The sequence below is a fragment of the Drosophila sulfurigaster genome, chromosome 2R (assembly GCF_023558435.1).
Source record: "Drosophila sulfurigaster albostrigata strain 15112-1811.04 chromosome 2R, ASM2355843v2, whole genome shotgun sequence".
NCBI classification, from domain to species: Eukaryota; Metazoa; Arthropoda; class Insecta; order Diptera; family Drosophilidae; genus Drosophila; species Drosophila sulfurigaster.
The window spans coordinates 12,305,198-12,318,140 of NC_084882.1; the positions used below are offsets into that span (position 1 = coordinate 12,305,198).

Genomic DNA, 12,943 nt, shown 5'->3' on the forward strand with positions numbered 1-12,943 from the left:
TTTGAACAATCGGTCAAGAACGTTTGACAAGCGCGGACGACACAAAACGCGAGCACAGCACATTATTGTTGCCTGTGTATGTGTATTAGTGTGTAGAGAGCTCTGTCGAGTGCGATAATCAAAATAAAACAGAACAAATTATTTTTTATTGTCGTCGGTGTACATACCAAAAACAACAATAACAAACAAAAAGCGCTGATAGAATGAACGACGTCAGTCAATGCAGCGCGTGCAAATCAAAGTAAATAAATGTAAATACATTTGTATATATACAAAAATGATATAGTATATGATGCATATTACTTAAAAAGTAACTGTGTATAGTTGTTGTGCTCATAATTCAATTAGCGAGCAATTAAAAAAAAGTCAGCAACAAGCGCAAACAAATCGCTCGCGCTTTTTGATCATACGAGTTCCAGTTCCAATTAAATTAACTTTTGAGGTTCAGACATATGGTATACACAAACACACGTACAATTGAATATTTAAACAAACTTGCTAAGGCGATTAGAGACGAGAAGCGCGAACTAGTTTCCAAGACAGCAGAAAACAACAAGAAGCATGAAACAGAATATTCAATCATAAAAAACGAGCAAAGCAAGAATAAAAAAAGGTCCATTATATTTGCATAAATAAAGGAAGCAACAAACAAAAATAAAAAACAAAACAACAAAAAATCGCTGCCAAATTTGAAGAGTGCTGGAATTTAACTACAAAAATTCTGACGTCGACGTTGACGCCGACGCAAGCACGACGCGACGCTAAACACACTCACACACACATACGCACTCACTCACACACGAGCTCGCGAGCGACCGAAGGCAGAGCGAGCTTTACTTCGGCTGCTCTCGTTGTCGACGTTCTCTGTGCACGCTTTGATCAGTTGTTCGCAACGCGCTCAGCTGCTCGGTCGAAATCCCCGCAAAATTGACAGCAACAAAGAATCGAAGAAAAAAAGAAACAACAAAACGATAACACTGAAAGCTTTCCAGAGTTGTTGTAAATTTTTGCCATAATTATAATACACAATAATATTTTACGATATATATTTGGATTTAACGTGTGTGTGCCATCAAGTGTCGAACACGAGTGTTTTCTAATAACAACACCCCGACAAACCAAAAGAAAAAAATATAAAAAATCTATTCGCGCGGAGCTTTTCAATGTCAAAACTTCAAGTCTTACGTCAACAACAATAACCCATAAAAGTATGTGTATTTGCGTTTGTGTGCATGCATGTATTATTAAAAGTACATGCATATAACAATTCTTAGAGCTCTTATGTACATTGGGTATTTGTATGTATGTTGTTTCTTGTTGCTTTCTGGTGACAAGCTGATAAGATTCGCCAGACGCGAGCCTGAATATGAAATTCTAATTTAACTTATCAAATTTGATACAAAAGTGTGCATAGTTCTTATGATTAAGTGTATGTATATGTGCTATATTAAATATTATACACACATATTTCAGTCGGTTTTAATCGCCACATGTGTGACCCAGTTTAAAAACCCAACCAACAAAAAGCGTGACCAACAACAACAATGAAATACACAATTTACATATAAAATACAAAATAAAAGAAAACGAAGAAGCAGAAGAAACAAGCTTCTTCCCTTTGCGCCGCGTGTTCATGCATATAAATTAATTAATGGCTGCAAATAAACAATAACAATTCTTCTATAAGTAGCAGAAATGTTTAAATAAACACAGCAGCGAGTATAAATTCGCCCAACAATTTTCATATTTCGTCCGTCTTCGTCTTACAATTTGTGTTGAACACGGAAGTCAAAAGTTTGCCTCATAAACGACGCCGACATCGACGACGATTTACAACTCTATCTATCTCTACTCCCTCCCAACTGGAATTGTTTATACTTTTTGTATAGCACAGTCGAATAAGGTTGGTATTTCCATTTCTTAATGCCAGATGCCGATACAATAATTATTATATTATTACTTTGCAAACCCGCTATGAAAACCTGGGTTTTAATTTTAGGGAAAAGCCAAACATTTTTTTAAAGTTGGTTTCGGTTTTGTTATTAAGAGATTAGGTTATAAAAAAGAAGTTTGTTATTAAGAGATTATGTTATAAAAAAAGTTTGGGATCGTCCAACTTCTTTTCCCCAACTATGCCTTAGAAAGTTGAAAGGGATCAACTATGGACAAATTTATTTTCTCATTAGGCAAAAAACAAATGTGTATTACAAATGAAAAACCGACTCAACAATACTTAAACACAAATCTCTGGCCATAGATCATATTTAGATTGCTCTTTGGAATCATACTTCCAATTTAATTTCCAAACTTCTTCTAGCTGTCAAATTTGGTAATTTACGAGACCAAGGCAATTAAAATGTCAACTCATCCCAATTCAGATATTTACACAAGAACTTCTCAAAATTCAGAGTTGTAATCGAAAACGAAATCGAAAATCGTGAAATATGAAACGCGTTGCAGCAACAAAACCAAAGTCGAGCTATAAACATGCTCGCATTTGTTTATGTATATAGGCCATGAGCCATGAAATGGCTCTCAAAACTTGATAATTTCCTGTCTAGAGTCGAGTCCGAGTCCGAGACAAAGGGAAAGTCAACACACATAAAACTCATTTTCCATAGGAAGCCAAAACGAGTAAAAATCTCGAAATTTGTCGATTATATAAAAAATCCCATTGATGATATGCGTGTATTTATTTGAATGGGGGCCTTTTATTTCTTGTGTATTTCATTTGTTGCTATTTGTGCAAATAATCAATAAGCGAGCGAAATATACAATAAAATGATTTTTGCCTAACGAAAAAGAGGCGACCTAAAATGAAATTAAATTTGAAATTGATTTCAATTTGAATGCGAATTTCAAATTCAATTCTGCTCTGCTCTGCGGTCGTTTTCAGAGTTCAGTGTCAGTGAGCGAAAAATTCAAGGCCGAATAGCGCTTGACTCTCGAATCGGAATCGGAATCGAAATCGGTCTCGATTCGACACGACTTGACAACACACACCCGAAACCTCAATTGTGTAGAATGCTTTAAATGTCCATATGTTGGGTAAATATCAATAGAAGACGCTCCTCACACTTGTCCCCTTAACAGTTCTTATTTTGTTCTTATACCCTATGAATAGAGGGTGTTATGAAACCGTACAAGCTTCGGAATTTAAAAATATTTCTGTAGAGTGAAAATCATAAAAAGTTTCACATTTTTGAATTCCCATATAATAGATTTATTTAAAAAAAATAGTAGGTATTACAATTTAACCTTAAAAATATATATTGTATAGGGAAAAATGTATAGAATTCTAAATAGTAAATTCTATGAGAATAGCAGATATTCCACAGTACAGAATTTCTTTAAATATTCCTTAAAGCATAGACTCCAAACCCAATCTTCTCCATTTCTGCTGTCGACAGTTTATTTATCTTTTTGTCTGTCTATTTCTCTCTCTATAAGTCTCTTTATTGAGTTTTGAGTGGGTTTCCAGCTGTCTCAGCTGCTGTGTTGGGCGTCTTAGTCGTAATTCACTTAACTGCCGACAATCGCTATTTCGCTAGGTGAAGCAGGGTAATAGAAGTTGCATTTTCCTATATCACTTGATATGTGTGTGTGTATTATTATATGTATGGTATATTCCAGATAGCTGATATACATAGCTACATGAATGACTCAACAGTTGAGCGCACGATAAGCAATCCACCGCAATACTGCAGCAATAAAAAGCCAAAATAAAAAAAAGAAAATAATAACAATAAGGAAAACAAACCCAAATCACATGGTAAATAAATATACATGTAAATAAATACATGATAACAGCAGGTGCTTTAAGCTCCCGACTTTACTTGATAAATTTATGACTGATGATTCTGTGGAATATTGGCAAATGCTGCATAATATATGTTTGATAATATTTGGGATACAGCTTAAGCATTATTGCCACACTTTTATTGTGGCATAATGTAATGAGAGATATCGAAAATAATAAAATAATGTTTAGACATTTGATAATATATTATTAAAACCTGCATTAAATGAAATTCCAATGAAAAGATAGGTTAACAGTATCGGGGGAAATCTATACTTTCGGTAAAAAAATAGTCGAATGTTCTGATGAAACTTTCTAATATTGGAAATAACAAGAATATGAAGTATACTTGAAATATATATTTCACACATATCAATTAATAAACTGATATGTAGCTATTTCCATATTGTGCTGATTAGTCTATTGATGAAACGATGATTACCATTCTGGTCTTATTGCATCATTTTTTTCGAATTTCTTCCCGTTTTATCGCTCGATTCGATTGTCTGTGAATATTTAACATAGTTTCAATGTGCTGATGACCAATCGAGTGATTTGCCTTACAAATTTCCATATACTACAATACGGTTTATGCATATATAGTATGCATATTTCATATGCATACGTGTTTTATATCAATTCTAAGTACATACATTTGTTGTCTCTAGTATATAAAAAATACTACGGTCATTGTACTTCATCGGCCTTCAACTTTCTTTATTGTGTGTTGTGTTATGGTCTACGGATGCGACCGTTGAGCGAACTTGTTTTCTTTTTGTTGTGTGAAATTGCTTAAAAAGTATATCTTATACTTGTGTATGGATGTGCATTAAAAACTCTTTGTGCTGACTTTGCAATTAACACATTCCGTAAGTAGAGTATAACTTAGTCGACTGTACAAAAGACAATGTTCACATATCCCTAATAATCCCTTCTTCATAACGCCAATTCCTATAAGATTGTTATATTGTTGTTTTCTTTTTTTCATTCCTTTTTCAATTGTGATTTCGCTTTTGTTTTCGTTTAGCCGATAAAAATAGCAAAAGGCAAAACAGTAAGGGACTGTTTCCGGTGCTACAAAGTGTTGTTATTTGTTTTTAATTTTTGCAAACATTTCAGACTGTGCCTGAAACAAAATAAATAGTTTTCTACATGTGGGCGGGTGTGTGACGCCTTCTTCTTTTTTGCTGCTTTGCTTATCCAGCTGTTGGGATTGGAGATAAAAGAGATATTCGAGAGTTACCAGCAATGTTTCAAATTCGTTAAAGACTATTGATAAAGAGAACAGGAAAGGGTTTTTTTTTTATAGTTTTTGGGATTTTCTTAAATATTATAATATAATATAATATTATACAAAACATAATATTTTATAAAAAAAAAGGTATTTTTAAATGTACTATGATTTTTTTTAGCTTTTAATTTTGTTCTGTGTGTTTTTACCAAACAAATATGTAATGAAATATGGATTAGTTGGTTCCAAATATAGCTTCTTTATTAAATATTTGTGCATGCAAACCTAACGTCCCTAAATCTTGTAAATTCCCATATACAATGTGCTTGACCCAATGCTTATGATGATGGGCTTATCAGTCTGTTCGTCACTGGCACGCGGCTGGACGCTGATAAGTGAGGAGAGCCAGACAACTCTGTAAAAGCGTCTGTCTGCTGATAGCAAACTCACGTGTTCCTGCAATGTATCCGATTGAATCGAAAGTTACATACATTGTACATATGCATTGCAAATGGGAAATGGGAATGAAAGAACACAATAAACACTTAGGCACACATACTATATGAAATGCTGTTTTTTAGCGTGGAAAGTAACCGAGTTATTTCAAGTCTTTTGCGTATGTGAAATATACTATATAGAGTATAGACTAACTTTTAAGATCTCACACTCGATGTGGTATTTGTCTAACATTTCAGCTGAACTGTGCTAATTTTATTTATACTATATGTACTCGTGCAGTGTGCGCAAATATGTTACTAAATCAATATAAATTGATTTTAATTATTTATCTATTAGCGAAACAGCAAGCCAGCAATTTGTGTTTGCCGTTTCTTTTATTCATACCCTGGGCACATTGCAAATGGTAATGATAGAAGACTTGATAAGTAGAAATCATTAAAGAAATTCAGAAATATCCCAAAAGTAATGATTGAATAAGTAAACATATTAAACAATATTATTATTTCAGTAAAAGTTTTCACTAAAACGATTACAAGGAGTAACCTTTAGTCGAACCTTTTATGACTCTCGCACATTTGCTGTTTGCCCTGTTTGCGGTATACCAATTATCATTGTTATTGATTGGTGAGGGAATCGAAATAGCCAAGAAAACGAGGAAGAGTCGGGAAGGTATAAAGAGTAAACATTTAATTTTTTGTGCTTTTACTCTTAACAATTGTATGAACTATGTGCGAGCTTTCAAAGCGATATCTAAAGTTACTGCCCTCGTTATCATCGCCTCTAATTCTTCTTATATTTTTTAGTTCATTAAACCCATTTTGATATTTATATATTCTGACAGGCTAAAATGTATATTCTATGTTATTATGTAAAAAGGCGGAATAGTATTTTGTTGCCTCATTAGTTGGCATGTTTACTAGTAATATTTATTATGCATATTTTAATGGTATAAGAACTACTGAACCTAAACATAGCGCCCCCGCATTCCTTAGTGCTATTTTTAGTCGTGGTAGCTGTGAAATTGGCGCCCTAAAAACGCAAACTAAAAATAAGTCGATTGCGAGTAGAAGGAACTTGCACTTGGCGGTAAAATGCGGTGGCTACCTCAACATACATACATACATTGCTTAGTTTTGCGTGTGTGTGAGAAGGAGAGTGCGTGTGCCTAATTAAAGCACTGCAAAGTCAAAAGCCAAAGCAAAAATGACTTGCATAAATTGTAGGAGACAAAGAAATATATGCAGCGAAGAGAGCAAGCGAGAGAGAGTGGGATAAAACCAAACAAAAATTGCATGCACTTCGAACATGTGACACTGATGACGACAAAGATATTATTGTTGTTATTCTCGCAACGTCAAGATGAGCTTGAGTTAGAGTGAGAACGGAAGTGGCGATCGAATGACACTTTTCCAGTGCATAGAATTTAACATAGAGTGCAAAGCTTTGCTTTGCCATCTAATTATCTTTCCTGAAATTCATAATGCGAAATGTTTACGCAACCGTCTCAGTATTTGCTCACATATAATGATACTAAATTTAACCAGTTTGCTTAATAACATGTATTGTTGTTTATTTACACTTTTTTATGATGCTCAAAGGGACTAATTAAGAGCTTTCACTTGTATACCAAAACAAGAAATCATTCGCGTCTAGTATATATTCTGGTGAAATGTAAAAGCTTGCTAAGTGTTGCCGATTTGTTGTTGTAATATATGCATACATATATATTTTTATTTACTCACAAAAAAAACCCGTCTAACGCCAGTCATAGCGACCGAAAAGCTTTAGATTATTTACTATACATACACACGTATACAGACTTACACACTCACACAGTTTGACACGAACGAAGATGGCGACAAAAGCAAACAGTCAGAAAACATATGTTGCTCAGAGCGCAAATGTCAAGCGTGCTAAACATGCGAAAGATTGAGAGCGCCAACGAGAGAGGAAGAGAGGCATAGTCCACGTTCTCAAAAAGCTCTTTACAATCGCTCGCCTAGTTTTGTTTACAACTCGTCGTCGCTGTATGTGCTTGAGTGTGTGTAAAACAAAAGCAACACAGCGATAAATTATAAATTCAAAACAAAATATAAAAAATAAACAGTTTTGACCTTGAGTTTGGTTAATAACTGTGCTCAAAGCGTTGCTCTCTCGCTCTCTGTGTCTCTCTGTAGCGACAGAAATAGCGATTTCTTTGTTGTTCCCCTCAATTCAATTTGTTGATAGCGTGGCGCTGTCTAACTGTTTTTTCATGATGTATTTTTGTTTATAATTATTGCATGATGTGTTGAAATTACCGCCAGACTGCAGTCGTGCTATAAATTTCACCCAACAATTCTCTTTATTAATATGTGTTTTTGTACTTTATCAGACTTCTGTGACGTCAGATACAGATACAGATACAGAAACATTTAACTTGTAAGAAATAAGCAGCTGCTTTGCGATTTTGTTGTTGTATCTTTGCCACGCCTCAGACAGTCGATGTGTTGTACTTTAAACCCCCCAACTCAATTCCAAAAGCTTTTCACGTGCATCCCACGCGGCTTTTGTTCTGTGTTCCGCTTTGCTTTGTTTACCCATATTGTACACATATCAACTTAGATATATTACATATAATTATAATGCATTCAACTCTATTTTTACATGTATGGTATCTATGTATATATGTTTATTTCTAGTACGTCTGATTTTTGTTATCATATGTTTTGCATCAGATGTTTTCTCGTCTTCATTTTGCGTTCATTAACTTATTTGTTAGCGTTTCGATATTTGTTGCGCCTGTTTTAACAATATTCTTAATGATAATTATACAGACTCGCTTTTTCTCGGTACTCTCTCTCTCTCTCTGTCTTTGTCTCTCTTTTCCTTCCTCTGTTGTTGAGTTCACCAAATCAAAAAATGTTTGCTTGTTTTAAGTTTTGTCGACAAAAAATGTGTAATAAATTATTTTCGTATGTTCGTCTTTGTTCATTTATTCGTAGCTTTTTATGTACATAAGCATTCGCCGTATGTTTCCTATTTATATGTAGTATATACATACATACATTATTTTGTTTGTACATATACATATACATATACATATGTGGTGCTTGGTTCACCTATTTGCTCATAGGGGGCGCTTTAAGTTCGTCGAAAAAAAAAAATCATTGTTTGGCCTTCGACGCGTTCGGCAACCTTTGACGAATATTAAACAATTTAAATGATGGCTGAGGGGCGAAGAGGGAATAGAGGAGCCGAGTTGAAGTGGCGAGCTTGGAGCAATAGGAATATTGTAAAGAACCCCAGCGAAACAAGCAAGCCATATCATTTAGCTAAAAGTTGAATTGTTGTTTTATTTGGTTGTTTAAGTGCCGCTTTAGATGCTACACGTTGTCTTTGCTTGTTTGATTTGCTTCAACTCGCTGTGGCTTAAGTCGACTGCAGCCTGTGGTCGGGTGACCTTGATGAATGGGAGGTAATGTTCACGACTTCCACGTCCAATGTGCCTCCTTCTTCACATCCGATTGTTCGTTGCTGTAAACGAATGTTATCAGCACTGAAACGAGTTATCGTTGAACTGAGCTGACTGCATGGCATGGAATGGCTGAAAGATAAGCTTGGACGAGTAAGTGATATTAATTCCAAGGTCTACAATGAACACACACAAACACATACATATAGCACTTACATATGTATGTGTGCATTTGTGTGAGGGGCGCCAATGAATGTGATGAATTACTAGCTGATTTTGTAATTATGTAGAAATAATTAGAATCACAGTCACAGCACACATTTAATTAAAAGTTTGTGATTTGAAATTTTACAGGAAAGAATTCCATATCCACCTGATTAGTTGATTTAAGTTTCTTGAGTTAAGCTTGGCTCAAAGTTCGTTCATTTGTTCCGATTCCAGTTTATTTGAGTCACATTATGAACGTGTTCATTTTCAAGGCGCTCAAAGTTTATTTGGTTCCGAATTCAATTCGCAGCTTGAACTTGTTGAGTTGTGTGATTTCTTTAGTTCAAAATTATGACCTATAATGTTTCAATCGGCGCGATTTCATTATTAATAAATCATTTCTATTTTGTTTTTCGCATTGCACCTCACAAGAAATTTATAATCCAGATACTAGATGTATTTTTCCTTCGCAAAATTTAAGACCATTAAAATCAACCAGAAATTTCGTTTTCTTTGTAAACAAACTAATTAATATTTATAAACGGCAACAACAACCACAACAATAGCGAAAAGAACAAGAAAGGAAGAAACAATAACAAATTGCAGAGTCACCTGCTTAGCGAAAGGCAAAAAGCAACTGGCGAATAAGCGATTAAGGCAACAAGAAGAGAACGCACTAATTTTGGCATAGTTTTTATACCTTTCATATCTAAATGGGGTATATAATAAAATAATTAATTGTATGCATACTATATAAAATATACATTAATTACTTTGTATTGTATATTTGCTACTTAACTTTGTTTACAAACTAGATTCTAAATCGTAGTAAAGACACATATAGCGTATCTCTTCGTCTATCATCAGATAAGCATTCCCTATTACTTGTTTTGTTAGTTTTTTGTTTTATTACGAGCCTTTTGTTTTCTTTTGCGTTATTTGCTTTGTTGTTTTTTAGTTTTGGTTTATTTTTTCGCAAAAAAATCCAAAGCAACAAAAAAAATTGCAAATGATTTCTTTTATTTTAAAGCGAAATGAGTTTTGCGTTTCACGTTATCAATCAAGGCGATAAGCACAGCAATAATAACAACAACAAAAAAAGACATTCTCTGGTTATAGACCTCTAAATGGGATTAACCAAGTGGCTTATGTTTATCTCTCTCAGATATCGTTGCTAATTAGGAATTCATATGCAGCGAGTCCATCAATCATATTTTACATCTGTCTGTCTAGCTGTTTATATAGTTCTCAGATCTGGCATTGCTCGATGTATATAACTCGAGTCTATAGTAGAGTTCCGGTTCGGTTCGGGTTTTTATATGCGGATTGCAATGGTATCTGGAATGTGGCATTGCATATTTAATACCCATTAGAGTGTTGATATATTTAAGTTCTATGCGAACACTTCAACTAGGAAATGCGCTGGCCTCAGAATGGTTTTAAACATTAAATATATAACAATAGAGTTGGTTGACTTATGCAGAATATATATTATATACTATATATAATACTTTCAAAGTTATTAGCTCTCGTTTTATTAATCCGCAGAAAATAAATAAAATAGAAAATTCTAATTTCATTATGCTGACTAAATATCAACATAAAGTATAGCAATAGAGTTGGTTGACTTATGCAGAATTTATATATAGAATACTTTCAATATTATTAGCTCTACTTTTATTAATCCGCAGAAAATAAATAAAATAAAAAATTCTAATTTGATTATGCTGACTAACTATCAACCTAAGGTTAAAAGTTGTCGTCAGTCTTATAACTTAAACACAGCTTAGATATATAGTTAAGAAGTGCACACATAAACTTTCAACATTAATATCGTTTACCAAATTGATTGACTAATATAATCTTTCAATTCTATCTCATTGCAGCAAGTGTAAAGCAACTGCGCTCAAAGCAGCGCTTTAGCGCCTCTGGCGCCCAACTAAATAGAGAGATAGTGAGAAAGGGAAGGGTAGAAGAAGTAGAAGTAACAGCGGGATCTGCAGCCTTCTTTCCCGCTCGCGACATTCGTTCGATCTCTCGCAATGACTGAGAATCAGGTGTATCCCATGTCATCGGAATTCTTTGACAGCGGCTCCAACAGCAGCAGCAATCCATTGAAATACGAGCTCTACTCACTGGGCACCCCAACGTTGACGATCAACACAGGCGGCAACTACAATAACATTTCAACATCGAGTGCCATCTCCAGCAGCAACAGCAGCAGCAGCAACAACACGACAACCAGCTACACATCGAATGTGATGCTAAGCACAACGGCAATTAGCATACCGCGCAGCAATAATCCCAATCAGAGCCATCACCATCTTCATCATCATCATCCGTATCATCAGCTGAGCGAGACGCCAACGTTGACGCCGACAACGCCACGCCAACAGCATCTACTACACATTCTGCCCAGCATGGCGCAACAACATCAACAGCAGCAACAACAGTTGCAACAGCAGCATCAACAACAACAGCAGCAGCAGCAACAGCAGCAGCAACAACATGAGACACAACAAGCCCTGCAGCTGGGTGAACTATCCGACTTTGGACTGGATGCGCTGGACGCTTCCTCATTGTCGCCCACTCTGCTGCAGGATGTGAGTCTGAGCGCCGCCTCGCCGCTCAGCTCGACGTTGTACAGCAGCAGCAGTGGCAATGCTGCCAGCAGCGGCTATTTTACGCCCGATCTGAGCGCCAGTCTCAATCTGAATGCGGTTCATGAGCAATCGCTGCTGCAGGAAGTGGTCAGCAACAGTGGATTGCTGTACGAGATGACCCCCAATTCGAATGCCATGTGGAGCGATATTAGCAATGCCATTGTTCATACCAAAAATGAGCCATTTAATCTAGACGACGATTACATTTTTCCCAACGATAAGGCCGAAATACAGGCGAACGATTTGAGTGATTTGAATGGCGGCGATTTCTTGGATGTCATTGGCACCATTGAAGACTTGCTGCCGCAGCAGAATGTGAACTTTTTACTCTCGCCGCAATCTCACACATCGGACCACTTGGTGGGCCCGCCACTCGAGTTGGAGTTGCTGCAACAACAGCAGCAGCAACAGTTGCAGGCACTACTGAACCAAAGCCAACAGACCCAACAGCAGCAGCAACAGCAGCAGCCAGGCGACACTTTCGAACTGTTCCACAGCACACCGCATAAGCCGGCGACGCAGCAGCTGAGCTCGAGCTTCTCGCCGGGCAGCCAGGCATCGCAATCGCCGCTGACACCGCCGCCGCCACCGCATGCCAATCGGTCGCAGTATCAGCTGGTGAAGTCACGCAACATGCAGGAGCTGCTGAAGAAGGGCATTGTCATGTCCTCGCCTCCGGATCGTCACTCCATGCTCAGTCAGTCCGCTGCCCTGAGTCCGGGTGGCGCCAGCAGCGGCTTCGGCAGTGTGAATAGCACCACAACCACATGCAATGGCAGTGCATCGGCTCAGGGCCAAGTGGTGATCACAGCTGGGGCGGCGGGCAGTGTGCGCAAATCGAGTGGCTATCAGGGCGCAGTGGAGAACTCGCAGTTGTCGCGCTTGTCATCGTCGGCGCCCACGCATCTAGATCGCGAGCACATCTGGATGCGACGTGAGCCCCGACAGCATTTACTATCCACCGGCTCGCTGGCCGAGGCCGAGAGCTTCTCATCGCTGAGCACGGGCAGCGTGTTGTCCCCGGATGGCATTGATTTCTCGCAAGACGATGACGACGATGCCTCCAGCGATAACAGCGACAACTACGATGACTTTAGCAGTGACAACGGTGAGTGAGGATTGGAAATCGA

General features: G+C 36.9%; 1 protein-coding gene across 2 annotated transcripts in view; it reads left to right on the plus strand.

The window, feature by feature from the left end:
- The window catches only part of LOC133838670 (protein CREBRF homolog), a 30,181-nt gene that overhangs the window by 13,705 nt on the left and 3,533 nt on the right, over positions 1 to 12,943 (plus strand). Inside the window, exons 1-2 of one of the 2 annotated variants that reach the window (XM_062269837.1) lie at positions 313 to 1,903; positions 11,037 to 12,921. In XM_062269837.1, coding sequence (XP_062125821.1) covers positions 11,193 to 12,921 — 1,729 coding nt within the window. In that variant the 5' untranslated portion in view covers positions 313 to 1,903; positions 11,037 to 11,192. Of the gene's footprint in view, positions 1 to 312; positions 1,904 to 11,036; positions 12,922 to 12,943 lie in introns of those variants that run through there. The other variant, XM_062269839.1, reaches the window with a different exon arrangement.